The 27,724-nt window shown below is 54.5% G+C and overlaps 1 protein-coding gene across 1 annotated transcript; it reads left to right on the top strand.

Moving 5' to 3' along the window:
- The first annotated feature begins 738 nt into the window (after window positions 1-738).
- Window positions 739-27,298, top strand: LOC142074973 (carbonic anhydrase 9-like). Its single transcript, XM_075135975.1, has 9 exons — window positions 739-838; window positions 15,160-15,189; window positions 20,830-21,000; window positions 24,136-24,278; window positions 25,577-25,669; window positions 25,965-26,031; window positions 26,404-26,561; window positions 26,703-26,844; window positions 27,195-27,298. The coding sequence occupies exons 1-9, from the start codon at window positions 739-741 to the stop codon at window positions 27,296-27,298; spliced, it is 1,008 nt and encodes a 335-aa protein (XP_074992076.1).
- Window positions 27,299-27,724: the final 426 nt, after the last annotated feature.

Genomic DNA, 27,724 nt, shown 5'->3' with positions numbered 1-27,724 from the left:
TGCCATCCTACCTTCCATTGCCTGTCTGCTTAACTACAGAGACCAACGTGTTATAGGATGAGACGGACTAAAGACATTTGGTGCAGAAACTGCTTCAAAGCTTTTTGGGATCCAGGTACGCTACGTACAAGCTGCACCTACATGCTTCCCACCTCTTCTGAGGAGCAGCAGAAAGGCAGGACTTCTGTCCGGAGTGGGGTTGTATCATCCTTTGGCCTCAACAGAAAGAAATGCTTTTCTTAACTGTACATCGCAGAAGAGAAGGGACACCCACCGCTGAAGGGTCCCTCATCCACTGCTGAGGAGAGGGGATATCCACCGCTGAGGGGAGGGGATATCCACCGCTGAGGGGGTCCTTCACCCCTCGCTGAGGAGAGGGGACACCCACCGATGAGGGGTCCGAGGGGCCGACAGGGTCTCCCGACCCCGCGCAGGGGCCCGGCCGCGCGCCCCACGCAGGTGCCGGCGGGGGGCTGGGGGCAGCCCCCCCCGCTCCCTGGGGGCGCCGCCGGTTCGAGTCCTGCGTCGGGTGGCTCGCCGGGCCGGGCCGGGCCGGGCCGGGCCGGGCCGGGCCGGGCGGCGACAGACTTTGCCTCCAGCCTCTATAAAAGGTAACGGCGGCGTGAAACACAGTTGCCGCCTTCTTCCTGCCCGCTCTCACGTACGCGTGGCCCTGCGGGCAGGCACACACGGAGCTGCCGCCGGCCGTCTCGCGCCGCACCTGCGTACTTGCTGGAGATGAGCCGCGCCGCGGGTCTCCCTCCTGCTCCTGGCCGCGCCGGCAGCGAGCAGGAGCAGGAGCACGGCGATAAGGACCCCCCGCATGCCCGGGAGAGAGGTGAGCCGGGGGGCGCCCCGATGCACCGGGCACTCTCGTGCTGGGTTTGGGGTCCCTGGTGCATGGGCACCTTGATGTGTGGGGCACCCCAGTACTGAGTTTGGGGTCCCTGATACATGGGGTTCCCCCCCTTGCTGGGTTTGGGGTCACTGATGCACAGGGCACCCCAATGCATGGGATCCTGGATTTGGGCTGCCAAATGCTTTGGGGGGGTCCCCAATGCTGGGGGGCTCCCCCCCTTGCTCGGTTTGGGAAGGTTGCTGTGCATCCTGCTGCACCCCTGTTAGAGGCCCAGGTGTTCCCCAGTATGGGGTGCCCCTGTGGGGCTGTGCCCACCTGGCATTGCTTAGCTGTGGGAGCTTGCTCTTCCCCCCCCCCCGTACATCCCTGCTTTTGTCCTTGTTCCTGCCAACTCCTGTGCAGCCTGGCCCCTGCCCAGGGACTGGGGGCCACTGCCTTGAGTGCAGCCCTTTTCCCCTGCTAAGTCCCTCTTCCACCAGATCAGGGGGCTTATGTCTGCCAGCACAGGGGCAGCTGGGGCTGAGCAGTGCCTTGCTGGGTCCAGCCCTGGACTCCAGCATTGTGGGATGATGGCCAGGCCCCTTTGTCCTGCAGCGTGGCCTCTCCCTGATGGGGTCTACTGTGTCTGGCCCCGCATCTGTGTCATCCACCCACAGCCTGGTGAGGACAGGGTCCGGCCCTGCTGTGGAGTTGGTGGGGGTCTGCCCCATGGTTGGCAATGGGGAACAGGGGATGTGCCTGAGCTCAGGGATGGATGGTGTTCTGTGCTTCCCCCTGCTCCCCCATGCCAAGAGCTGTCTTGCTGGCGATGCAGGGGCTTTCAGATTTCAGGGTCACTGTTTCAGGGGAAGAGTCCTGGGTCTCTGGTCTTGGTCCCTTCTCTGACCTGGGGATTGTGGTCCTGCTAGCGCTCAGCAGGGATCTGGGGGTAGTGCCACGCATTTGCTCGCTTGGGGCTGAGCCCCTGCGCTGGGACGTTCCTGTCCCTGGCTATGCTCCTTGGCCCAACTTTGCCTGTGGATTTTTCTCAGGCTCAGTCTCATAGCGTGTGCTTGGTTTTGCTTCTGGTAAGGAGTTGCCCTGACCTGTGCTGGGACAGCTGCCCTGTGGTACGGACCAGCGATTGTTTGGTGCCAGGAGCTGCTTTTGGTTTTGCAATGAATCACATTTCTCACCAGAGCTGCTTTTGCCAGGCTGAGCACTGGACAGAGATGGGGGTGCAGATGTCCTTGCCACAGAGATGAAGTAACCCAGGCTACAAGGTGGGAGGGTGTCAGGCGTTCAGCATACTGGTGTGGTGCGCTGGCAGCAAGCGGCAGGGCACAGCGTGGGGTTTGGGGTGGGTGGGGAGTTTGGGATGGAGATGGGAAAAGGAGGTGAGGGGTGGGAGGCAGGTAAGGAACAGGCAGCCTGGCCCATGTTGTACTGGTGTTAGAGGCTGAAGATCTGGCTAGAGTCCCATGAGGGAGCAGGTCTTGGCTGGGACCCACAAAGGCTTCTGCCAGGCACTAGAAGCTGTGTGCCTCTGCACTGCTGCTGGGTGATGTGCTGGCTCCCTTTTCCTCGAGGCTTGTGTGTGAGGTAGGGCTGGTGGCCCCCCAGGCACTTGACACAAGCCAGGGGTTGTCACTGAGGCTTTCCCATGGGGTTGTTCTCTGAGAAGCCTCTGGCTTGCTCAGACTGAAGTCCTGTGTTATGGGTGTCTTTGGGAAACAGTAACTCCCTTTCCCACTGCAGCCTGTTTCCTTTCTCCCTCCTATTCAGACCTGCCCTGCTCTCTGTGTCCTCTTCTTGATTATTCCCCAATACCCTTTTCCTCCAGCTGAGCCCATTTCACTTGCTTAATCCCCCTTATTCATCTCATTCCCCAGCTCCAAGCACTGATCTGTCCCCTGGGATTTCCCCATTTTTATCCCTTCTGCTGGGATGGCCCTTTCTCTGCAGTGCTCTGACTTTCCTCTTTCCCCTGGTACTTGCTGGGGCAGTTGGTTTCACAGGGAGCAGAAATGTGCCCTGGTATAAAGCCTGCCCTATGCCTTCCCCCACCCAAACCCTTGCCCCTCTGTGGGGGAGCTGGCCTGGTCTCGGGCCCTGCAGCCCAAGCAGTTCTCCTCCAGGAGCATAAAGAACAATCCCTGTGGCGACCTGCGCTACTGGTGGCAAATTAAAGGTTGATCCCAAAGGCTTGCAGTGGGTCAGAGTTTATAAACACGAAGGGGCTTTAATGCAGCCAGGCTTGGGAGGGATCAGTGCCCCCATGGGTAATACACAGGGCAGTGTCCTGGGCTGAAAAGAGTATGGGCTCTGCGTGGGGTGTGTCTGGATGGAGAAACCAGGGCTGTGTTTGTGGAGGTAGGGCTGGGAAGGCACAGCCCTCCCGTAGAGAGGATCCTCGGGGGGGCTTGGCAGAAGGATGGTTGGGTTGTGTGCCCTGCTGCCCAGACCCCGTGCCAGCACTGTGCTTGCCACAGACTGGCCTGGGGAGCTGGCTGTGGGCAGTGTGAGCATGGCAGCACAGCCTAGGTACTGTGATCAGGTTATCACTTTCAAGGGACAAGGTGCTTGGTTGTGTTTTGTAGGCTGGGACCTGGCTGCTGTGGCTGGTCCCTGCTTTGGGACTTTCACTCTGTGTATCTCGGCAATCCTGGTTAACAGGGGAGGTCCCGGACAACTGGAGGCTTGCCAATGTGATGCCCACACATTCTGCCAGCTCCCTCAGTACCCTTGGGTGGATCCCATCTGGCCCCATAGACTTGTGAGCGTCCAGGTGGTGTAGCAGGTCGTTAACTGCTTCCTCAGACATATAGGGCAGACCCTTTGGTCATCTTCTGTATTGCCTAGCTCTGCTGAGGGGTGCCTATTGCTCCATGCAAATGATTAGGAGTCCCTTGGGTGCATGGTCCATCCCTACGTCCCTGTGGTGAAGTCTCCTCCTGTGAGCAGCCTGCTCCATCAGTGCCTTTCCTACATGGGATTAGCAGTGGCCTGTGGTTGTGCTGGTTCCTCACCCTGCCGAAAGCTGCTCCTGTCCTTTCTCCCAGGCTGCAGGACATGCTGAACAGCACACTGGTAATGGCAGCGTCTGCCTGAACTCAGCAGGAAAGTGTTGGATGTCAAGGAGGGAAGGGAGCTGGTGCTTGCGGCAGCGCCAGTATCCCAAAATGGGAGGGCTGAGAGGGAGCGAGCAACGGGAGGAGAAAGCATGGAAGAGGGGGCGAGTGAAAGGGGGAAACTCTGCTGGATTGTGGGCTGCTGGGGTGTCGTGGTTTAACCTGGCAGGCAGCCAAATACCACGCAGCCGCTCACTCACTCCCCCCGCCCCCCCAGTGGGACGGGGAGAGAATCGGAAGGGTAAGAGTGAGAAAAACTCGTGGGTTGAGATAAAGACAGTTTAATAGAACAGAAAAGGGAGAATAATGATAATAAATAATGATAGAATATACAAAATGAGTGATGCACAATGCAATTGCTCACCACCCGCGCTGACCGATAACCAAGTAGCGATCGGTACTTCCTGGATCACGCCTACCCTTCATATACTGAGCATGACGTCACATGGTATGGAATACCCCATTGGCCAGCTGGGCTGGCTGTCCTGATTATGTTCCCTCCCATCTTGTGTACCTAGCTCAGTCAGTAGGCACGGGAGCTGTCCTTGGACTAGGAGGGCACTTAGCAACAACTGAAAACATCAGTGCGTTATCAACATTCTCCTCATACTAAATCCAAAACACAGCACTAGGAAGAAATTTAACCCTATCCCAGCCGAAACCAGGACAGTATCCACCCCTTATTCCATACCATTTACGTTATGCTTGGGTCTCACATTTTTCGATACCTTTCAATTAATCACCACTATCTTTTTTATATATATACATATATAATACATATACATACATATATACATATAATACATATACATACATATATATACATAAATATATATAAATGTCCATTGAGTTCTTTTAGTCCACAACTTTGGGCTCCATCTGTCATAACAGTCTTTCAGGGCCAGAAGGATGGTGTGTGGTGTTGGGCTGTTGCATCCTGAAGCCAGTTCTCATTTCGGTACTGCTGCACTCGTTCAGTTCTATCATCGTTGCACTTTGCTCGGTTTCATCGGAGTTAGTTCATTCTTCATTAATCTGGGTGATTTTTCACTGCTACACCATTGATAGCAACCATAGAAATAATGATATACAATATCATATAACAATTGACATCATAAAATTCAGTTCATTGGCTATTTTCACCCAAAATCAAATCCCCTTGAGGTACACACCGGACTTGCCCATCCTTTCGCATCACCCACCAAGTGCACCCAGGTCCTTGAGCAAAAGCAATCCCACGGATGGGTTTTCCCTTGCCAGAGGCAGGAGTAACCCAGACTGTCTTCCCCAGCATATTTCTTATGTGCACGACAGGGACTTTATCTCCATCTACAGTACGTAAAAGTCTTGATTGGGCAGGGCCAGCTCGATTAACAGACCCCCTAGTGTTGACTAACCAGGTGGCTTTTGCTAAATGTGTATCCCAATGCTTGAATGTCCCACCACCCATTGCCCTCAGTGTTGTCTTTAGCAGCCCGTTGTATCGTTCGATTTTCCCGGAGGCTGGTGCATGATAGGGGATGTGATAGACCCACTCAATGCCATGCTTTTTGGCCCAGGTGTCTATGAGAGTGTTTCGGAAGTGAGTCCCGTTGTCTGACTCAATTCTTTCTGGGGTGCCATGTCGCCACAGGACTTGCTTTTCAAGGCCCAGGATGGTGTTCCGGGCGGTGGCATGGGGCACAGGGTATGTTTCTAGCCATCCTGTGGTTGCTTCCACCATGGTGAGCACATAGCGTTTGCCGTGCCGGGTTCGTGGGAGTGTGATATAATCAATCTGCCAGGCCTCCCCATATTTGTATTTCAGCCATCGTCCCCCATACCAAAGAGGCTTTACTCGCTTGGCTTGTTTGATTGCAGTGCACGTTTCACATTCATGGATAACCTGTGCAATAGCGTCCATGGTTAAGTCCACCCCTCGATCACGAGCCCATCTATATGTTGCATCTCTTCCTTGATGGCCTGAGGCATCATGGGCCCACTGGGCTATAAATAATTCACCCTTATGTTGCCAGTCCAGATCCACCTGGGCCACTTCAATCTTAGCAGCCTGGTCCACCTGCTGGTTGTTTTGATGTTCTTCAGTGGCCCGACTCTTGGGTACGTGAGCATCTACGTGACGTACTTTTACAACCAGGTTCTCTACTCGGGCAGCAATATCTTGCCACAGTGCGGCGGCCCAGATGGGTTTCCCTCTGCGCTGCCAGTTGTTCTGCTTCCACTGCTGCAACCACCCCCACAGGGCATTTGCCACCATCCATGAGTCAGTATAGAGATAAAGTACTGGCCATTTTTCTCGTTCAGCAATGTCCAAGGCCAGCTGGATGGCTTTCACCTCTGCAAACTGGCTCGATTCACCTTCTCCTTCAGCAGTTTCTGCGACTTGGCGTATAGGACTCCATACAGCAGCTTTCCACCTCCCATGCTTTCCCACAAGGCGACAGGACCCATCAGTGAACAGGGCATATTGCTTCTCGCTTTCTGGTAGTTTATTATACAGTGGGGCTTCTTCAGCACGTGTCACCTCCTCCTCTGGGGATATTCCAAAATCTTTGCCTTCTGGCCAGTTCGTGATCACCTCCAAGATTCCTGGGCGACTGGGGTTTCCTATTCGGGCCCGTTGTGTGATCAGCGCGACCCACTTACTCCACGTAGCATCGGTTGCATGATGTGTAGAGGGGACCCTCCCTTTGAACATCCAGCCCAGCACCGGCAGTCGGGGTGCCAGGAGGAGCTGTGCTTTAGTGCCAACCACTTCCGAAGCAGCTCGAACCCCTTCATATGCTGCCAATATCTCCTTCTCAGTTGGAGTGTAGCGGGCCTCGGATCCTCTGTATCCCCGACTCCAGAACCCTAAGGGTCGACCTCGAGTCTCCCCTGGTGCTTTCTGCCAGAGGCTCCAGGTAGGACCATTCTCCCCGGCTGCGGTGTAGAGCACATTCTTCACATCTTGTCCTGCCCGGACTGGCCCAAGGGCTACTGCATGAACTATCTCCTGTTTAATTTGTTCAAAGGCTTGTTTTTGCTCAGGGCCCCATCTAAAGTCGTTCTTCTTCCTGGTCACTTGATAGAGAGGGCTTACGATCTGACTGTAATTTGGAATATGCATTCTCCAAAAGCCCACAACGCCTAAGAAGGCTTGCGTTTCCTTTTTGCTAGTTGGTGGGGACATGGCTGTTATTTTGTTGATCACATCCATTGGAATCTGACGACGTCCGTCTTGCCATTTTATTCCTAAAAACTGGATCTCCTGTGCAGGTCCCTTGACCTTACTTTGTTTTATGGCAAAACCGGCTTTCAGAAGGATTTGAATTATTCTCTCCCCTTTCTCAAAAACTTCTTCTGCTGTGTTGCCCCACACGATGATGTCATCAATGTATTGCAGGTGTTCTGGAGCCTCACCCTGTTCCAGTGCGGTGTGGATCAGTCCATGGCAAATGGTAGGGCTGTGTTTCCACCCCTGGGGCAGTCGGTTCCAGGTGTACTGGATGCCCCTCCAAGTGAAAGCAAACTGTGGCCTGCACTCTGCTGCCAAAGGGATGGAGAAGAAGGCATTAGCGATATCCATTGTGGCGTACCACTTGGCTGCCTTTGACTCCAGTTCGTATTGAAGTTCTAGCATGTCCGGCACGGCAGCACTCAGTGGCGGCGTGACTTCGTTCAGGCCACGGTAGTCTACTGTTAGTCTCCACTCTCCATTAGACTTTCGCACTGGCCATATGGGACTGTTGAAGGGTGAGCGAGTCTTGCTGATCACTCCTTGGCTCTCCAGTCGACGAATCAGCTCATGGATAGGGATCAGGGAATCTCGGTTGGTGCGGTATTGTCGCCGATGCACTGTTGTGGTAGCGATTGGTACTTGTTGTTCTTCAACCCTCAACAACCCCACAACAGAAGGGTCCTCTGAGAGACCGGGCAAGGTGGACAGCTGCTTAATTTCCTCCGTCTCCAGGGCAGCTATACCAAAAGCCCACCGGTACCCTTTTGGGTCCTTGAAATACCCTCTCCTGAGGTAGTCTATGCCAAGGATGCACGGAGCCTCTGGGCCAGTCACAATGGGGTGCTTCTGCCACTCATTCCCGGTCAGGCTCACTTCGGCCTCCAATACAGTTAACTCTTGGGATCCCCCTGTCACTCCAGAAATACAAATGGGTTCTGCCCCTTTATAGCCTGATGGCATCAGGGTGCACTGTGCACCGGTGTCTACGAGAGCCTTATACTCCTGTGGCTCTGATGTGCCAGGCCATCGAATCCACACAGTCCAGTAAATCCGGTTGTCCCTTTCCTCCACCTGGCTGGAGGCAGGGCCCCTCTAGTTCTGGTCATAGTATCCGCTTCTCACTTCTTGCAAACGTGAGTCAAGAATTCCTTCATTACAGTCCAAAGTAAGATCAGCCCTTCTACTCTGTCTGGGGAACTGTTCACTGGAAACTGGACCGTCGTGAGACAGGTTTTTCCTGAAAACTGGAGCAGCATTTTTCCTGAGAGAACCCCCTTGTGTGATTGTTTTTCCTTGCAACTCACGTACACGTGCCTCTAGGGTCAAGGTAGGTTTTCCATCCCACTGCCTCATGTCTTCTCCGTGGTCACGCAGGTAAAACCACAGGGTGCCCCGTGGTGTGTACTTTCGATATCCTCTCTCTTGAGGAGAAAAACGCTGACTCCTAATGGCTGAGATACTGGTCCGTACAGGTGGAGAATAGGACCTATCGTCTTTGAGTTGCTGGACCTCTTGGGATAGTTTCTCTACAGCTGAGACAAGGGAGGAGGAGATAGTTTCTTCGAAATCCCGAAGTCTGCTAACCACCTCATCCACCGTTGGTGCTTCTTCCTCTTTCCAGCACAGTACTGCCAACGAACTGGCGTACGATGCTGGTGCGCTCCGTACCAACTTCCGCCACATGGGTCGGGTGCACTGGACGTCATCTGGATCTTTGGGTGTTCGGGTGTCGTCCAGGTCACTATAAACCACCTTCAGCACGCCTAGTTCTCTCAGGTACTGGATACCTCTCTCCATAGTGGTCCATTTGCCTAGGCGATATATAACATCTTCCTTGAAGGGATACCTTTCCTTTACGCCTGACAGCAGTCGCCTCCAGAGGCTGAGGACCTGCGTCCCTTTTCCGATTGCTTTGTCAATACCCGCTTCCCTAGCAAGGGATCCCAGCTGTTTGGCCTCCTTCCCCTCTAATTCCAGGCTACTGGCCCCATTATCCCAGCATCGGAGCAGCCAGGTAACAATGTGCTCGCCTGGACGACGGCTGAAATCTTTCCGCATATCTCGCAGCTCACTCAGGGATAGGGATCGGGTGGTTTCCGTCTCGTTTATGAGTTCTTCCTCTTCCTCCTCCCCTCCTCGTGATGGCCCTGGTCTTTCATCATCCCTTTCTAAACGACCTGATCTCCGCTTCCAAGATTTCCTCTTCTGTACAGGGGCAACGGATACCAGCAAGGGTTGGTCCTCTGGTTCAGCTGCAGTGCCTGTTGCTGGGGTTTGGGTAGCTGCAGTGCTTGTCATGGGGGTTGGAGTAATTGTAGTGCCTGTTGCCAGAGCTTGAGTGGCTGCAGTGCTTGTCGCAGGGGTTGGAGAAGCTACGGTGACTGTTGCTGGGGTTTGAGTAGCCACAGGGGTTGTCATGGGGGTTGGAGTAGCCGCAGTGCCTGTCGTGGGGTTTTGAGTAGCCACCGTGTCTGTAGCCGCCCCCGAGACTCGCCGCTCCGCCCGCCCCAATGAGGCACCGCTGCTTGCCCTCCCTCTTTTCTTGTTCCTGAGGGTTGATCTCTGGACAGTATTCCTGAATAGTTGTTTAACCCTAAACAAGACCTGAACCATATTCAGGAGACATAGCAATAGGAACATGCTTGTTTGAGCATCCCAAGGATATTCAAAATTCTCAGGGAATATTGTGGACATCTTTGTGAAGAGGATAGAAGAAAAAGGAGTTTCTGACGATATGGAAGGGAAGATGAACAAGTGGGAGAGAGTGTCCCATCCCGTCTCCCCCTTAAATTCATTCTCCGAGGAGGAACAAGTGCAATTACCAATAATTTCTAAGAGGTGGTTCCCGAGGTACAGAAATGACGGCAGTGCCGAGTGCAGATACCAGATTAGACTTACGACCAACGATTTTATCACCTCATAAAACAGCAACAAAATGATAATCTTGGCCCAGTTCCAAATAATGATAAACAGCACAAACGGGAACATATACTGCAAGCAAGGTATTACATGACCCAACATTGAGAGCCAGCCCCACAACTTTGACAGCCAATACATCAACATTGTGACCAATCAATATAATGGATGCTTATAACAATTTTGCCTTAACACACTTTGATCAGATCTATCGTTATCTCAACCCTTCGAGCCCCACGTTGGGCGCCAAAAAGGACTGTCGTGGTTTAACCTGGCAGGCAGCCAAATACCACGCAGCCGCTCGCTCACTCCCCCCGCCCCCCCAGTGGGACGGGGAGAGAATCGGAAGGGTAAGAGTGAGAAAAACTCGTGGGTTGAGATAAAGACAGTTTAATAGAACAGAAAAGGGAGAATAATGATAATAAATAATGATAGAATATACAAAATGAGTGATGCACAATGCAATTGCTCACCACCCGCGCTGACCGATAACCAAGTAGCGATCGGCCCTTCCTGGATCACGCCTACCCTTCATATACTGAGCATGACGTCACATGGTATGGAATACCCCATTGGCCAGCTGGGCTGGCTGTCCTGATTATGTTCCCTCCCATCTTGTGTACCTAGCTCAGTCAGTAGGCATGGGAGCTGTCCTTGGACTAGTAGGGCACTTAGCAACAACTGAAAACATCAGTGTGTTATCAACATTCTTCTCATACTAAATCCAAAACACAGCACTAGGAAGAAATTTAACCCTATCCCTGCCGAAACTAGGACATGGGGGAAGGGGGGCTCTGTGTGGCTGAACACAGAATCATAGAATCATACAGGTTGGAAAAGACCTCTAAGATCATCATGTCCAACCGTCAACCCAACACACCATGCCCACTACACCATGTCCCTAAGGGCCTCATCTACACATCTTTTAAATACTTCCAGGGATGGTGACTCCACCACTTCCCTGGGCAGCCTGTTCCAAGGCCTGACCACTCTTTCAGTAAAGAAATTTCTCCTAACGTCCAATCTAAACCTCCCTTGGCGCAACTTGAGGACATTTCCTCTTGTCCTATCGCTAGTTACTTGGCAGAAGAGACCAACACCCACCTCGCTACAACCTCCTTTCAGGTAGTTGTAGAGCGCGATGAGGTCTCCCCTCAGCCTCCCCTTCTCCAGGCTAAACAACCCCAGTTCCCTCAGCCGCTCCTCATAAGGCTTGTGCTCCAGGCCCTTCACCAGCTTCGTTGCCCTCCTCTGGATGCACTCCAGCACCTCCATGTCCTTCTTGTAGTGAGGGGCCCAAAACTGAACACAGTATTTGAGGTGCGGTCTCACTAGTGCTGAGTACAGGGGCACGATCGCCTCCCTAGTCCTGCTGGCCACACCATTTCTGATACAGGCCAGGATGCCGTTGGCCTTCTTGGCCACCTGAGCACACTGCTGGCTCATGTTCAGCTGGCTGTCGACCAGCACCCCCAGGTCCTTTTCCTCTGGGCAGCTTTCCAGCCACTCTTCCCCAAGCCTGTAGCGTTGCCTGGGGTTGTTGTGGCCGAAGTGCAGGACCCGGCAACATGAAGGCTTTCTCACCTGCAACAGCAGTCAGCTTCCGTTGGTGCCCTGCTAGGTTTTCCTGCTGGGACCCCTGCAAGGAGTCCTCTTCTTGCATGTTATCTCCCAGTGTGCTCATCACAGCGGTGGGCAGCAGCTAGGTTGTTTCCCTCTACATTTTTGGGAGTGCTTTGCAGCTCCTGCTGGGGCTGTGGGTGTTCAGAGGTAGGGCAGGGCGCACAAGAGCTGCAGCACCTGCCACTGAGGCACAGCCACCTCTTTTGTGGTGAGTGGCAGCAGTTCAGCAGAAAGGAGACCTGGCACCATGTGGCTTTTCCAAGGGAAAAGACGTGCTTCAGCAGGGAGTGTGGGAGGCAGGCTGAAATTATGCAAATTGACATTTGGGCAGGGCAGTGGGTTAATGTTCACAGCAAAGGGCTGCAAGATTGCAAATGCCCCCACGTGGAAGGGACTAGAGTATTGCAAGGCTCCTCTGAGCCATGCTGAGGCCAGGGCAGATGCTGAGAGCCCGACCCAGTGCCTGGGCTGGGCTTGCCTCGATGCTCTCTTGCAGCGCTTGGTGCATGTGCCAAGGGGGCCCAACCCTGCACAGCTGGGCTTGCGAGATGCTTCCCCAAGTGGGTGGCCTGGCTGTGCTGTAGCTGTGTCCAGATCCATGGGATGGGGAAACATGCTCAGGTGGCTTCAGTGTGTGGATAAGTGCTTGTGGGTGCTCTTGGCTCTGATGCCAAGAGACCCCTGGGGAAGTCTGTTGTGTTGGGATGGATCAGACTGACTCCTGGGTGCAGCTGCAGCCTTTGGGGTGTTCAAGGCTGCTGAGCTGAGCCAGTGGGAGGCCATGAGGAGGGTCTGGAGCCCCCTCGGCTGCAGGAACAGATGGGCACGGGGACATGAGAGCCTGGGGTGGGTGGCATGGTGCTGGCGCAGCAGGGCAGGTGCCAGCATGGTGCCATTGCGCAATCTATGATCTGATGTTTGAGTTGCTTTCTGTCAAGGCAGAGTCCCTGGAGGTGAGCAGAAAGTGGGGTGCTGGGGTGGGCCGTGCCAGTTGAGGCATGTGCAGCAAGCCAAGGCACTGCATGCCAACCCCGGGCTGCTGTGTGTTACCTGTGCCAGGTGTGTCCCAACACAGGTGCCCCTTGGAGGGGCTCCCCATGCTGATAGGCACCCTCATGCTGCAGGAGGGGAATCCTGCCTAGGAAGCAGCAAACATGGCTCTTGTGTGCAAGCCATGACCACCTTGTGCAGATAGTGCCAGGTGGGACAGGAGAGTGGGGACAGGGTGGGGGAAGATATGGGGTGTTTCCAGAGGAGGGGTCTGTGTAACCTGAATTTTGATGCATAATCAATGTCAGGGAAGTAGGTAATGTTTGTGTGAGCAAGGCAGGCAGGATGAATCTCAGCTTGCTGCAGCACAGATGGGTGCATCCCAGGGCAGTGCCATGCAAGCAGGCATGGAGCAGGCACTGCAGCATGTCCTGGAGCACACACGTTCCTGCCTGATGCAGGCAGCTACTGCTTGCCTGGCCCTCTGCTTGCTGCCCCTTCTGCATATGCCTTTGGGAGTACCCGGTGCTTGGGCGAGTGACTCCTGAGCATCGCTTCTGAGCATCAGAAGTACTGCAGAGATGAGTCACCGGAGATGCTGGAGGGAGCCCTGAGGGCTGTTCCCATCTCTGCAACTCCTGGTGCCCCTGAGCACCCTCCAGCCCTTACCAGCCTGGTTTTGCCGTGGCCATCTGCTCTCCAGGGCGGCAGCTGGCAGCACCTGTGCCTGGATCCTTGCTGAGAGGAGGGCAGGGTCCTGCTGGGCTTGGGGCCTCACATAGGACATCTGGGCCTCAGAAAGTGTGCCTCTTCCTTTCTCACCCCTGAGCTGGAATCCACTCCTATTAATAGCAAGTGGCTGTCGATAGCCGTTGTCAGCAGCAGGGATGGGGACTGGAGCAGCGCCTGCCAAGCCACTCCTGTATCCTGGCTGGGCTGGCAGGCATTTGCCCCACTGAGGGATGGAGACCATATCGGGGTTGGACTGTACCTGCTAAATGCTCTTCCATGTCCTTGTACCCTGGGGAGCTGAAGGAGGTGGGTGTGGGTGCTGCCCCTCGCTGCTGGGTGCATGCGCACCCTTGCCCCAAGCCTGTCCTACCCCAGGTGGGACAACAGCCCATCTGCACCAGTTCTGTGCTCATAGTGAGCATGCTGGTAAGGACAAGTCAGAGGAGGAGCCCATGAATTACCTGTTGTGCCAGTCAGGGCAGGGGCGTAATCCTTATGGGCTGCATTTCTCTGCTTGGGGCAAATCTAAGTCCTGTCCCCCTTTGCCTGGAGCTGGTTGCTTGTGGAAGGGCTGGTGATAGCCAAGGTGTTTGGTCAGGGGTGTCCGAGAAGAGGCTCTGGGGCACCTCTAAGGCCAGCTCCAGTGACATGCTGGGAGCCTGGGCTTTGCTGGCAGCTCCAGAAGAGTGATGGTGTGTGGAGTACTGTCATATCCTCAGAACCTGCCCCAGGAGGGCTTTGCTCCCTCCAGGTCTGCACACCAGGGGCACCTCCAGCTGTGGGAGGCTTAGGGCATGCCAATGTGTCCCGCACCAGAGCACATCCTTGCCCTGCCATGGCTGCTGTGTGCCCTGGGGGGGGGGGTGCAGAGGTCCTGGCACAGGCTCCCCCATCCTCCCCTCTGCTTTTCCTAGGGAAAGGGTTTGCATGCGGTAGGACCCTTATGCACCTCTGTGTAGGAATTTGGGTGGTTGGGTGAGTTGGGGCAGGGAGCTGCTGGGATGGAAGCTGCGTGTTTGGTCTGGCACGTTTTACTGTGGCAGTCTGCCCCTGTGGCTAGGGCACTCGTTGAGGAAGACGAGGTTTTGGTGCTCATTTGCTTCCTCTGCTGTGAGTCCCAGGGCTGCTTTCCCCAGTGGGAGGAGGGTGTCTGCGTGGTGCAATGCAACTTACTACCCAAATTCTTCGTGGTGCGGGAGCTGCTCTTCCCCCACACCTCCTCCAGCGCTTTGGCATTGCAGGAGTGCCACCAGGACAGCCACTTCCCTGGCTCCTCTTGCTTACAGAGCCTGAGCAGGGAAGCTGCAGACCTGTCTCATTAAGTGCTTTGTCTTTGGATAGTGGGAGGTTTTGGCTGCTCCAGAGTAGCTGCAGGAGCGCTGGTACAGCTGCTCAATGACGGAAGCCAATATCTGTTATCATCCTTATAATGGAAAAATCACAAAGTGTCAAGCCCCAGGGTTTTCCCTCTGGCAGAAGCATGTAGGAGACCTGGCTCTGCTCAGAGGAGGCAGTGCCCTCTGGGAGCATGCCTCTCGCTGGGACAGGGGGAGGAGTGGGAAAGCAAAGGCAGGGAGGGGAATTGAAGGCAGAGGGGTGTAGTGGGAGCCCAAGTACCTGCTGCTGGGGCTGGGAGCGCTGCCTGGCAGAGGTGTGTTTGCTGCCAACATTTCCTTTCCATTCATGTGGAGTTTTTTCTCCTTTTCAAGGTCCTGACCACAGTCACTGGAGCTATGAAGGTAAATACCCTGCAGTTACTCCTGCTTTTTTCCTATCACCTGGCAGACCCTGGGCCTGAGCCAGCCGTGGTTAATGATTACAAGGCTCCTGTGCACACTCGGCGGCTTACCCTTCCCTCCTGCCTGACCCTGACACCTCAATGGTGCCTGAACCTGGGCACAGATGGGCTGAAGAGCCAGGGGTTGCTCTGATTTGAGCAGGAAGCAGCAGCTGCATCAAGGGCCCCCTGAGTATGGGGGGATGCCCCTCAGGGCAGGGCTCCTCCCTGAATGGGCGCTTGCCTGATCCTGTGCCAAACTGGGAAGCAGCTTGGGCTCTCCAGGCTGGACTTGCAGCCTGTGCTGGGACTTTGACCTGCTCAGGGATTAGCTTGTGTCCTCACCTCTATCCTCTGTCCCCCTCCCTCCCCATCCTGCCTGGCCCTGCTCTACCACCATGGCTTGGGGGGCTTCTCCATGGTACCTGTAATGGGCATTGCTGCAGCTCTAGCACAAATGCACCCCTTCCTGCCATGGTGGTGGGCCAGGCCCTGGCACCATCACTCTGCTTGGGACCAGGGGCTGGCTCGGACCTGCTAATGCCCAGCTCAGTCTTTACAGGGGTCCTATGAGGGGCTGGCGAGGTGAGCCTTGGCTTGCACTGGCCTAAGGTGTGCTAGAAGCAGCCCCTGTGGTGCGAGGGGAGGTTTTGGGGGCATCAGCCATGCTTATCTCAGCTATGGAGCTGTGGAGAAGCAGCAATTTAAGCAGTCACCCCAGCCATGTGAGCTGGCCCTTTGCAGGGCTGTACCAGCACAGCTACAGCCGGGAACCCGTCAGAACTGTGGCTGTGGACTCACGTGATCCCAGCAGCACTGTGGCACCTCGCTCGTGGGGCTCGGGTAGCAAAGCAGGCGAAGTGGTAGGTTGATACCTGCCAGAGGCCAGGCTGTGCAAGGCAGCAAGCGTGTAATGAGCTGCAGAGAAGCAGCTCCTTGGCTTGCCAAGTCCATTTGTAAATGATCTTGTGCTCTTCCCAAACACTCACAAAATAGACTTTCCGAGACTTTTTCGAAGCCACCGAGGCGAAGGGCTCTGGAGCGGAGGATCGCGCCGGGGGACCCTTCCTGAAGCGGCAAAACCGCGGCAAAAACCGCAAAGGCAAAAGCGCAGGGAGCGAGAGGGTGCCCCAGCCCCCCTCCCCCGAGCCGGAGGAGGGAGCTCCTGACGAGCGGCAGCTCTGACTCGGCGTGGGCGGGGACACGAGGGACCGCGGCCAAACCCCCTCAGATACAAGAGCAGCCCCCAGGGCGTGGCGCGGCAGTTTGCGCCGGCAGGGCGTGCGAGCAGGGCGCAGCCCCCCTCCAGGCTCCAGAGGCTAGCTCAACTCGTGGTCGTCACCCTCCCAGAAGAGGACCTGGCCATGGTTTCCACTCGGCCGAAAGCCATCCCCAGGAGAAACGTGGCGACCCAGACGGAGCCCCCACGCAAACACACATCTGTCCAGGTCTCCGGCTGCAGGGAGTGCCTGAGCCTGTCCCTTGTACAGGAGGGCAGCAGAGACGATGCCTGTGTGCGCTGTGACCAGGTGGATGATCTGCTCAGCCTGGTGGCAGAGCTGAAGGAGGAAGTGGAGAGGTTAAGGAGTATCAGGGAGTGCGAGAGAGAGATAGATTGGTGGAGCTGCACCCTACCATCCCTGAGGCAGCACATGGAGGCTTCGCAAGAAGCGGAAGAACCCCTGCCCTCTTGCCGCCAGGCAGAAGGAGGAGACCCAGGCGACAGGGGGGAATGGACACAGGTCCCTGCTCGGGGTGCCAGGCGAACCCCCGCCCGGCCTCCCTCACCTCAACCTTCCCAATTGCCCTTACAGAACAGATACGGGGCTCTGGATCTTGAGGGCCAGACGAACGAGGACGCAGATGAAGGCCCATCCAGGGGGTTGCCCGAGGCGAGGCAGCCAGCCCCACAAATTACGACTGCCTCCGCTAAGAAAAAAAGGAGGATAATTGTCATTGGTGATTCCCTTCTGAGGGAGACGGAGGGCCCAATTTGTCGGCCAGACCCATCCCACAGGGAAGTCTGCTGCCTCCCTGGGGCCTGGGTGAAGGACATTACTAGGAAGCTCCCTAGTCTCATGCAGGCCTCCGATTACTACCGGCTACTGGTTATACAGGCTGGCAGTGAGGAGGTTGCAGAGAGAAGTCCTGAAGGGATCAAAAGGGACTTCAGGGCACTGGGGCGACTGGTGGGAGGATCGGGAGCACAGGTAGTGTTTTCCTCAATCCCTTTAGTGGCAGGGCGGAATACTGAAGGGAACAGGAAAACTCATCGGATCAACACGTGGCTCGGGCTGGTGCCATCGGCAGAATTTTGGCTTCTTTGACCACGGGGAGGTTTACACGGCACCAGGCCTGCTGGCGACGGACGGAGTTCAGCTGTCTCACAGGGGGAAAAGGATTCTCGTGTATGAGTTGACGGGGCTCATCAAGAGGGCTTTAAACTAGGTTCGAAGGGGGAAGGGGATAAAACCAGGCTCACTAGAGAAGAGCCTAGGGACCGCACGCCAATGTCGGGGGAGAAATCGGCAGCCCAGCTCAAGTGCATGTACACCAATGCACGTAGCATGGGTGGCAAACAGGAGGAGCTGGAAGCCATTGTGCAGCGGGGTAGCTATGACTTAGTCGCCATCACGGAAACATGGTGGGATGAGTCTCACGACTGGAGTGCTGCAATGGATGGCTATAAGCTCTTCAGAAGGGACAGGCGAGGAAGGAGAGGCGGTGGGGTAGCCCTGTTGTATGTTAGGGAGTGCTTCGACTGTCTAGAGCTCGATGGTAGTGATGACGAGGTCGAGTGCTTGTGGGTAAGGATGAGGGGGAAGGCCAACAAGGCAGATGTCCTGCTGGGAGTCTGTTATAGACCACCTAGCCAGGACGAGGAGGCAGACGAAATATTCTACCAGAGGCTGGCAGGAGTCTCCCAGTCGCTAGCCCTTGTTCTCGTGGGGGACTTCAACTTTCCGGATGTCTGCTGGAAATACCACACGGCAGAGAGGAAACAGTCGAGGAGGTTCCTGGAGTGTGTGGAGGATAACTTCCTGACACAGCTGGTAAGCGAGCCCACTAGGGCAGGTGCCTCGCTTGACCTGCTGTTCACAAACAGAGAAGGACTGGTGGGAGATGTGGTGGTCGGAGGCCGGCTTGGGCTTAGCGACCATGAAATGATAGAATTCTCAATTCTTGGTGAAGTAAGGAGGGGGGCCAGCAAAACCGCTACCATGGACTTCCGGAGGGTGGACTTTGGCCTGCTCAGGACACTGGTCGAGAGGGTCCCTTGGGAGACAGTCCTGAAGGGCAAAGGGGTCCAGGAAGGCTGGACGTTCTTCAAGAAGGAAGTCTTAAAGGCGCAGGAGCGGGCTGTCCCCATGTGCCGCAAGAAAAACGGGTGGGGAAGACGACCAGCCTGACTGAATGGGGAGCTCTGGCTGGGACTCAGGAAAAAAAGGAGAGTTTATCACCTTTGGAAGAAGGGGCAGGCAACTCAGGAAGAGTACAGGGATCTCATTAGGTCGTGCAGAGTGGAAATTAGAAAGGCAAAAGTCCAGCTAGAACTCAACCTGGCCACTGTCGTGAGAGACAACAAAAAATGTTTTTATAAGTATGTTAATGACAAAAGGAGAGCCAAGGAGAATCTCCATCCTCTATTGGATGTGGGGGGGAACGTTGCCACCAAGGATGAGGATAAGGCTGAGGTACTCAACGCCTTCTTTGCCTCAGTCTTTAGTAGTCAGAGTGGTTATCCTCAGGGTACTCAGCCCCCTGAGCTGGAAGACAAGGACGACGAGCAGGATAAACCCCCTATAATTCAAGAGGAAGAAATTAATGACCTGCTACACCACCTGGACGTTCACAAGTCTATGGGGCCGGATGGGATCCACCCGAGGGTACTGAGGGAGCTGGCGGAGGAGCTTGCCGAGCCGCTCTCCATCATTTACCAGCAGTCCTGGTTAACTGGGGAAGTCCCGGACGACTGGAGGCTTGCCAATGTGATGCCCATCTACAAGAAGGACCGGAAGGAGGATCCGGGGAACTACAGGCCGGTCAGCCTGACCTCGGTGCCGGGGAAGATCATGGAGAGGTTTGTTTTGAGGGCGCTCACGAGCCATGTCCGGGACAACCAGGGGATCAGGCCCAGCCAGCACGGGTTCATGGAAGGCAGGTCCTGCTTGACCAACCTGATCTCCTTCTATGACCAGGTGACCCGCTTAGTGGATGAGGGAAAGGCTGTGGATGTGGTCTACCTGGACTTCAGTAAAGCCTTTGACACTGTCTCCCACAGCATTCTCCTAGAGAAGCTGGCGGCTCACGGCCTAGACAGGTACACTCTTTGCTGGGTAAAAAAACTGGCTGAACGGCCGAGCCCAGAGAGTTGTGGTCAACGGAGTTAAATCCAGTTGGCGGCCGGTCACGAGCGGTGTTCCCCAGGGCTCAGTACTGGGGCTGGTCTTGTTCAATATCTTTATCAATGATCTGGACGAGGGGATCGAGTGCTCCCTCAGTAATTTTGCAGGTGACACCAAGTTGGGCGGGAGTGTTGATCTGCTCGAGGGTAGGAAGGCTCTGCAGAGAGACCTGGACAGGCTGGATCGATGGGCCGAGGCCAACTGTATGAGGTTCAAAAAGGCCAAGTGCCGGGTCCTGCACTTGGGCCACAACAACCCCAGGCAACGCTACAGGCTTGGGGAAGAGTGGCTGGAAAGCTGCCTGGAGGAAAAGGACCTGGGGGTGCTGGTTGACAGCCGGCTGAACATGAGCCGGCAGTGTGCTCAGGTGGCCAAGAAAGCCAACGGCATCCTGGCCTGTATCAGAAATAGTGTGGCCAGCAGGACTAGGGAGGCGATCGTGCCCCTGTACTCGGCACTAGTGAGGCCGCACCTTGAATACTGTGTTCTGTTTTGGGCCCCTCACTACAAGAAGGACATGGAGGTGCTGGAGCGTGTCCAGAGGAGGGCAACGAAGCTGGTGAAGGGCCTGGAGCACAAGCCTTATGAGGAGCGGCTGAGGGAACTGGGGTTGTTTAGCCTGGAGAAGAGGAGGCTGAGGGGGGACCTCATCGCGCTCTACAACTACCTGGAAGGAGGTTGTAGCGAGGTGGGTGTTGGTCTCTTCTGCCAAGTAACTAGCGATAGGACGAGAGGAAATGGCCTCAAGTTGCGCCAAGGGAGGTTTAGATTGGACATTAGGAGAAATTTCTTTGCTGAAAGAGTGGTCAGGCCTTGGAACAGGCTGCCCGGGGAAGTGGTGGAGTCACCATCCCTGGAGGTACTTAAAAGACGTGTAGATGAGGCCCTTAGGGACATGGTTTAGTGGGCATGGTGTGTTGGGTTGACGGTTGGACACGATGATCTTAGAGGTCTTTTCCAACCTTAATGATTCTATGATTCCTGGCAGCTCACCACACTCCAAGACCTTTCCTGATACAGCTGCACACAGTCACATGGTGGCACAGAGCTGCTCCCAAGCTAACTTGGTGGAAACTAACCTTGCATGCATGGCTTATTCCCTGGCCAGTGCCCTTCCCTGCCACCCACCAAACCTCCTTTCTGGCAGGCTTCTTGCCTGGGTGGTCTCACTGACGCTCTCTCCCTCCCTGTACCAGACTGGGAGCACTGGGGTGTGGACTACCCAGGCTGTGTAGGCACCATGCAGTTGCCCATCAACATCGACATGGCCAGGACCATCTTCAGTCCCCAGCTGTGGCTGATCCAGCTCTCTGGCTACAGCCTGCCTGCCAATGAGAAGCTCAAGCTGAGGAACAGCGGGCACACAGGTGGGTGCAAAGGCACAGTCTGGAGCACAGGCAGAGCCTGCTTAGCCTTTCCTGGCAGGACCAGGCTTCTCTGACACCCTTCCCCTGGGCTCTGGGAAGGGGATTCTCTTGCAGGCTGCAGTCGCGTTGCCTTCAAGGCCAAAAGGGAAGCATTGGACTACTGAGCCTGTATGAGTCCATGTGCTTTCCTGGCTGGAGGGGAGAAACCAGGAGATGGAGAACTTGCTGCTAGCTGCCTTTGGGAGCTCGCTCGAGGAATTTATAACCCACATTTCCTTTAAAAATATGTCCCTGGTATTTCTGATGCAGGTTTGCAGTAACTGGTTCCTCTCCTGCATTTCACTTTTAAAGGACTATTCAGTCTCTGATGTGGTTTAGCCTTTAAGGTACCTACCTCTCAGTCTTTTAGGACCCAACATTGGCCAACTTATTTAAGTCTGAGCTTTAGGATGCTATCTCAGGATCTTAAGATGTTTTGTAGGTTTTTTCTTTTCCAGTTTTAGAATTTTTTTGGAAAGTCTGGACACAACTTATTCACATTATTTTAGTATCAGTCTCACCATGCCAGATATGGAGGGAAAAACCCATTTCCTTCCTGCTCACCACCCCACAGCTGGGGATGGTGGTCCTGGTTGCTACTGGCTCTTTCTGGGAGCACGTTGAGTGTTTTGTGTGTGCTGGTGTCTGCCAGTCCCTGAGCTAAGAAAAGCTGGCGGAGACAGGGACTTAAACTCGCTGAAGGTGTGATAAGAATCATAGAATCATAGAATCATACAGGTTGGAAAAGACCTCTAAGATCATCGTGTCCAACCGTCAACCCAACACCACCATGCCCACTACACCATGTCCCTAAGGGCCTCATCTACACATCTTTTAAATACTTCCAGGGATGGTGACTCCACCACTTCCCCGGGCAGCCTGTTCCAAGGCCTGACCACTCTTTCAGTAAAGAAATTTCTCCTAATGTTCAATCTAAACCTCCCTTGGCGCAACTTGAGGCCATTTCCTCTTGTCCTATCGCTAGTTACTTGGCAGAAGAGACCAACACCCACCTCGCTACAACCTCCTTTCAGGTAGTTGTAGAGCGCGATGAGGTCTCCCCTCAGCCTCCTCTTCTCCAGGCTAAACAACCCCAGTTCCCTCAGCCGCTCCTCATAGGACTTGTGCTCCAGGCCCTTCACCAGCTTCGTTGCCCTCCTCTGGACACGCTCCAGCACCTCCATGTCCTTCTGGTAGTGAGGGGCCCAAAACTGAACACAGTATTCGAGGTGCGGCCTCATCAGTGCCGAGTACAGGGACACGATCACCTCCCTACTCCTGCTGGCCACACTATTTCTGATACAGGCCAGGATGCCGTTGGCCTTCTTGGCCACCTGAGCACACTGCCGGCTCATGTTCAGCCGGCTGTCAACCAGCACCCCCAGGTCCTTTTCCTCTGGGCAGCTTTCCAGCCACTCTTCCCCAAGCCTGTAGCGTTGCCTGGGGTTGTTGTGGCCCAAGTGCAGGACCCGGCACTTGGCCTTGTTGAACCTCATACAGTTGGCCTCGGCCCATTGATCCAGCCTATCCAGGTCCCTCTGCAGAGCCTTCCTACCCTCGAGCAGATCAACACTCCCGCCCAACTTGGTGTCGTCTGCAAACTTACTGAGGGAGCACTCGATCCCCTCGTCCAGATCATTGATGAAGATATTGAATAAGGCACCGCCTTGCCCTAGTAGCTAGCGAGATGGAGCTGACCTGTGTATACAGCAAACTCAACAGGTCGGACTTGCTGTGCATGGTCAGATCAGCCACGCAGTGCATGCACAGAGCTTTATATTATTGCCTCCTGCCCTAGCGTGCCTGCAGAGTTAAACTAGTTGCTATTTTAGACACCTTGGCATCTGGTGTTGCTTGGTGTTCAGAAAAGCAGTCAGAGCATTTTCATTGGGGTGGGGGGAAGTAGTTTCTCGCATGCTTATAAGTTGCCTTTTTTTATTCTGGCAACTGCCGGTCTGCTTTATGAAAAGCCATAAATAAAAAGTTGCAAATCTACTAAGATATTTGTACAGTTACTCCTTTTTGTAATATAAAGTATATACACTGTATAAGCTTTTGCAAGGGCCTGAAAATGACTCTGGTAACTAGTAGAAGGAATGTACTGATTTAGATATACAAAAGAAATGTAAAAGTAGATAAATTCCCAGGGAGGGAGCAGTCCCCTGCTTCTGGTATTTGAGTTTTGTATCTCTGAGCCCAGTGGCAGGGAACGCCACAGAGGACAAATGATTCATCACAGCCCTGTTACGTTGTTAATCCCAAATCTGTGCCCTAGTTCCGTGATGTGACTAATAGACATTTCACCTATAAAGGAGAAGGTAGGAAGAGTTGATTTTTAAAAATGAGGAAAAGGTGCTTAGAAGGATAGGACAGCCTTTCTCAGGGTCCAGGGACGCTCCTGATATTTTTACTGCATGTCCAGGTAACTCAGCTTTTAGATCTGCCACACTGCTGTATGAGTCCAAGATACCTGGCTAAACCACATTAAAGTAAAAGGCAAAACCAAGTATGTATTTACTGTACCCAGAGAGGCAAATTTTTAGCTCTAAATGCTTTCAGAAGATTTAATGCTTCTGTGTCACCAGCTCCAGTGCTGGTCAGACACTCACAGGCCCCTTTGTTTGAATGGTCCCAGCTTCGCCAAGTGCTGCAGCTCTCTGTCCCCGACTGTCCTGCTCTCATAGGTATTCACTACTGCCAGTATCTTTCTCCATGAATTTTGTCCACAGTCTCTTTATATTATTCTCACTGAATAAATTGTCGGATAACATCTGGCTTGGAGCTGGCCCCTGGGAGTCTCGGGGCGGGCGGGGGGGGGGCTGTTCACTTTCCAGCATTTTCATAGCAGCTATTTTTGAAGCTGATGTATTTACCAGGGTGTTTTGCTACCTGAAGTGGAAAGTTGAAGCCTATTGCATTGGCACAGCTCTGGGCATTGACCCACCCATAGCCTCATTAAATATGGAAAGCAAGCTTGTTTGTTGTGGCAAATTTCCACAAGTCCAGGGTGACTCTTTCCCTTGAGACATCTCTGTACCTGTGGGATGGACTGGGCTTTGTGTCTTACTGACTGACCTCTTCCTTCTGCCCTTGCAGTTGTCCTTGAGCTGCCTGAGCCACTGGCCATCACCAGTGGCTATGCCCAGCAGTACCAAGCTGTGCAGCTGCACCTGCACTGGAGCTCCCTGTTGGGACCTGGCTCGGAGCACACTGTCAATGGGTGCCACTTTGCTGTGAAGGTAAGGAGCCCTTGTGGCGGTGGATGTATCCTTTCCTCTCCTGGTGCTGGAGTGCTGTCCTGCTCCTAGCCCATGGTCCTGGTTGCCACTGGATGAATGCTGTAACCACTTGGCCAGGATCCCTGCTCCCCGGGCAGCTCTGCAGCAGCAGAGTTCAGTGTAGGAGCCCACGCTTTGGTACCAAGTGCCCAAAACAAGAGCCAAACTCATGCTGCAGCCTGCGGTGCAGAGGTGAAGAGGAGATAGGATGCTCTGCCCACAGGTGGGCTGGGGCTGGCCATGTGTGAGCAGTGCAGACTGTCCTTGTGCTGCAGCCTGGTCCTGGGCTGATGGAGCAGGAGCCACGGCGGTCCCCAGGCTGGGGGAGCCAGCTCCCTGGGCAGCCGTGAGCAGCCTGCTCTGGGAGCTGCAGGGACTGTTTACTCTGTACACACTGTCTTCCTGCTCTGCAGATCCCATCTGGTTTTATTTCTCCTTCACTAGTGCTGTCCTCAAACTGAGCCCAGCTCTACGGTACGACCCCCCAGTATCTAGGTGTCGTGGTTTAACCTGGCAGGCAGCCAAATACCACACAGCTGCTTGCTCACTCCCCCCGCCCCCCCCCCCCAGTGGGACGGGGAGAGAATCGGAAGGGTAAGAGTGAGAAAAACTCGTGGGTTGAGATAAAGACAGTTTACTAGAACAGAAAAGGGAAAATAATAATAATGATAATGATAGAATATACAAAATGAGTGATGCACAATGCAATTGCTCACCACCCGTGCTGACCAATAACCAAGTAGCGATCGGTACTTCCTGGATCACGCCTACCATTCATATACTGAGCATGACGTCACATGGTATGGAATACCCATTAGCCAGCTGGGCTGGCTGTCCTGATTATGTTCCCTCCCATCTTGTGTACCTAGCTCAGTCAGTAGGCATGGGAGCTGTCCTTGGACTAGGAGGGTACTTAACACACTGATGTTTTCAGTTGTTGCTATCAACATTCTCCTCATACTAAATCCAAAACACAGCACTAGGAAGAAATTTAACCCTATCCCAGCCGAAACCAGGACACTAGGGCAGAATACTCGTTTGCTGTTTGTGACTGGGGAAGTTCCTGTGGGCGGCTCTTCACGCTTGCTGCCTTGCAGTGGCACTTTCTTGGTCCCACCAGCATATTCCCTTCCTAGGAGGAGTGCTCTGCACGGGTGCATGTCTCTCCCAGCCCTTGTTCCAGCAGGCTAGAGCCCCATGAGGATGAGCACCTCCTGGAGGTGCCCATCCTGCATCAGGGTTGCATGTTTCCCTTCCAGATCCACGTGGTCTGCTACAACACCAATTATGACAGCTTTAAGGAGGCAATGGTCCACCTGGATGGCCTGGCTGTACTGGGAGCCTTCCTGGAGGTGAGTCCCATAGCTCAGCCCTGGGCAAGAAGGGGTAGGAACAGTGCTGGGGGGGAGTGGGACTGGGGGGGCAGAGTCAGGCACAGTTTTAGGGACAGGCAAAGGCACAAATGTACCTGTGGAGAGAGAGGGCAGTACCAGAGGGCAGGGCAGCCCTGACAGGAGGAAGGGGTCACTGGGACAGGGTGCCCCTCACAGGGAGCGATTCTTCCCTGCTGGCACTGCCATCACCACCTGGTCTCTGTCTCTGTTCGGCCCCTGTGCTTGTCATTTCTGTGGGGTCTCTGTGTTGCAGGTTGGGCCAAGGGAGAACCCATACTATCAGGAAATACTTGAGCATCTATACAAAATCCAAAGAGAAGGTAAGGCCCTGTCCCACCTAGTACTTATCTCAGGGGGGCTGCAGCCCAGCAGAGAAACCTGCTGCATAGCAGAGAGGCTGCAGCAGGTGTTTACTCTGTGTATGTGAGAAGGGGAGCATTGCACAGCTTGTACAGAAACAGCTTTCCAAGGTGCCCTCTGCTCGCATGTGCTTTCCCCTGCCTCCAGGGCAAGCCTACTGCCCTTTCTCCAGCACACTGGGTGCAGCAGGGTGGACCCTGGCACATGTGGTGCCAGGCTGGGCTGGGGGGATGCTCCAGGTCAGGTCTGTTCCTATGATCTCCATGCTGGTCCTACCTGTTGTCCTCCAAAGGGTTGCCCCACTCTTGCTATCATGTTGTTTCTTCTCCCAGGCGAGGAAGTCTTGGTGCCTGGATTCAACATTGCAGGCCTGCTGCCTGCCAACCTGAAACTCTACTTCCACTACAGTGGCCCTCTGACCACCCCTTCCTGCTACCAGATGGTGAAGTGGATGGTCTTCAACCAGACCATGCTGCTCTCTCATGACCAGGTCCATCAGGGCAATGAGCTCCATGCTCAGTCTTGCCCAGCCTCTCCTGCAAGCATGCACCATCCGCGTCGGTCCCCTGGGGCTCGCCTGGCTCGCGAAGGCAGGACACACCCTGCTCTGCTCGTGCTGCTCTCCTTCCAGATGTCAGTGCTGGTGACAAGCCTGAGGAACGATGACAGTAAACCTCTGCAGAACAATTTCTGGCTGGTGCAGGACCTGCTCAGGCGGTGGGCGCTGGCAAGTTTCCAGACCACCCTCCTTTTGGCAAAGCAGCTGCCTTCTGGTAAGGAGCGTGTAAATGTGCTCAGGCTGCACCCAGCTGCAGGGATGCAGGGACAGGGCAAAGAGCAGGAGTTGAGGCTTCGTGTCTCTTTTGGAAATGTAGCATTTGCATGGGTTAGCCCTGCCCGGCAGGTGACTTGTGGCAGCACTGGTCTCGGGGTCCCACTCTCCCCCATTTCTGCGCTTGTCTCTCCCTGCATGGGGAAGATCGGTTTCTAGGAACTATTTTGTCCTTGGTCTTGCAGAAGCAACAGTAGCATGGCTGGGGGATGTATGGTCAAGGGCGAATGGCCAACTCCTAGCATCCTAGCCAGATTCTTCATACCCAAACGCAATAGCTAAATTTGGTAGGAGCTGCAGAGGTACAAGCTTGCAGCGAGCACCCCACTGCCAAGTGCCAAGACCTGCAGAAAGGGCAGTGCAGAGGACCCCTCCTGAAGGCTGTGCTCTGCTAGTGGGGCAATGCAGCCATCCTGGACAGGTGCACAGTTCCCTGCCTGACACATCCCCATCTGCCTGTCCTTGGTTTGTCCTCGAAGGCCTTTCTTGCATTGGTGGTTTCCAGTGATGAGTAGAAATTCCTGTTAACCCTCAGGTGTGACTATCGCTCTGCATCGCTGAATTCTTGCCCGTTGCTGCTCTCTGAGGTCACTGGGGTTTTTCTGTCCAACATCCTGTTCCTTTTCTGTTTTGATGGCATTTTCTACACCTTGTGTCAAGGTGACTAATAGAAACAGCACACAGGCTTGGTTACAGGCCCTTGGGCAATGCCTCAGTAACTACACACCAGTGCAGGGCACTTCCCACCTGCAGCCAGCTCACTAATGGCCGTAGGCTTTTAATCAAGTGGTCTTCAGCCTGGCTAGCAGTTTCCCATGTGG

Source organism: Calonectris borealis, chromosome W (assembly GCF_964195595.1).
Source record: "Calonectris borealis chromosome W, bCalBor7.hap1.2, whole genome shotgun sequence".
Lineage (NCBI taxonomy): Eukaryota > Metazoa > Chordata > Aves > Procellariiformes > Procellariidae > Calonectris > Calonectris borealis.
Note: the sequence above shows the minus strand (reverse complement) of the source record. Positions and strands in the feature narration are given on the sequence as shown.

What these genes read in the sequence shown, in the direction of transcription:
- LOC142074973 (XM_075135975.1), top strand. Translation starts at nt 739, where the DNA reads ATGAGCCGCGCCGCGGGTCTCCCTCCTGCTCCTGGCCGCGCCGGCAGC. An exon ending in CAGTCACTGGAGCTATGAAG is followed by an intron (nt 15,190 to 20,829) that starts GTAAATACCCTG and finishes TCCCTGTACCAG; the next exon opens with ACTGGGAGCACTGGGGTGTG. An exon ending in GAGGAACAGCGGGCACACAG is followed by an intron (nt 21,001 to 24,135) that starts GTGGGTGCAAAG and finishes CTGCCCTTGCAG; the next exon opens with TTGTCCTTGAGCTGCCTGAG.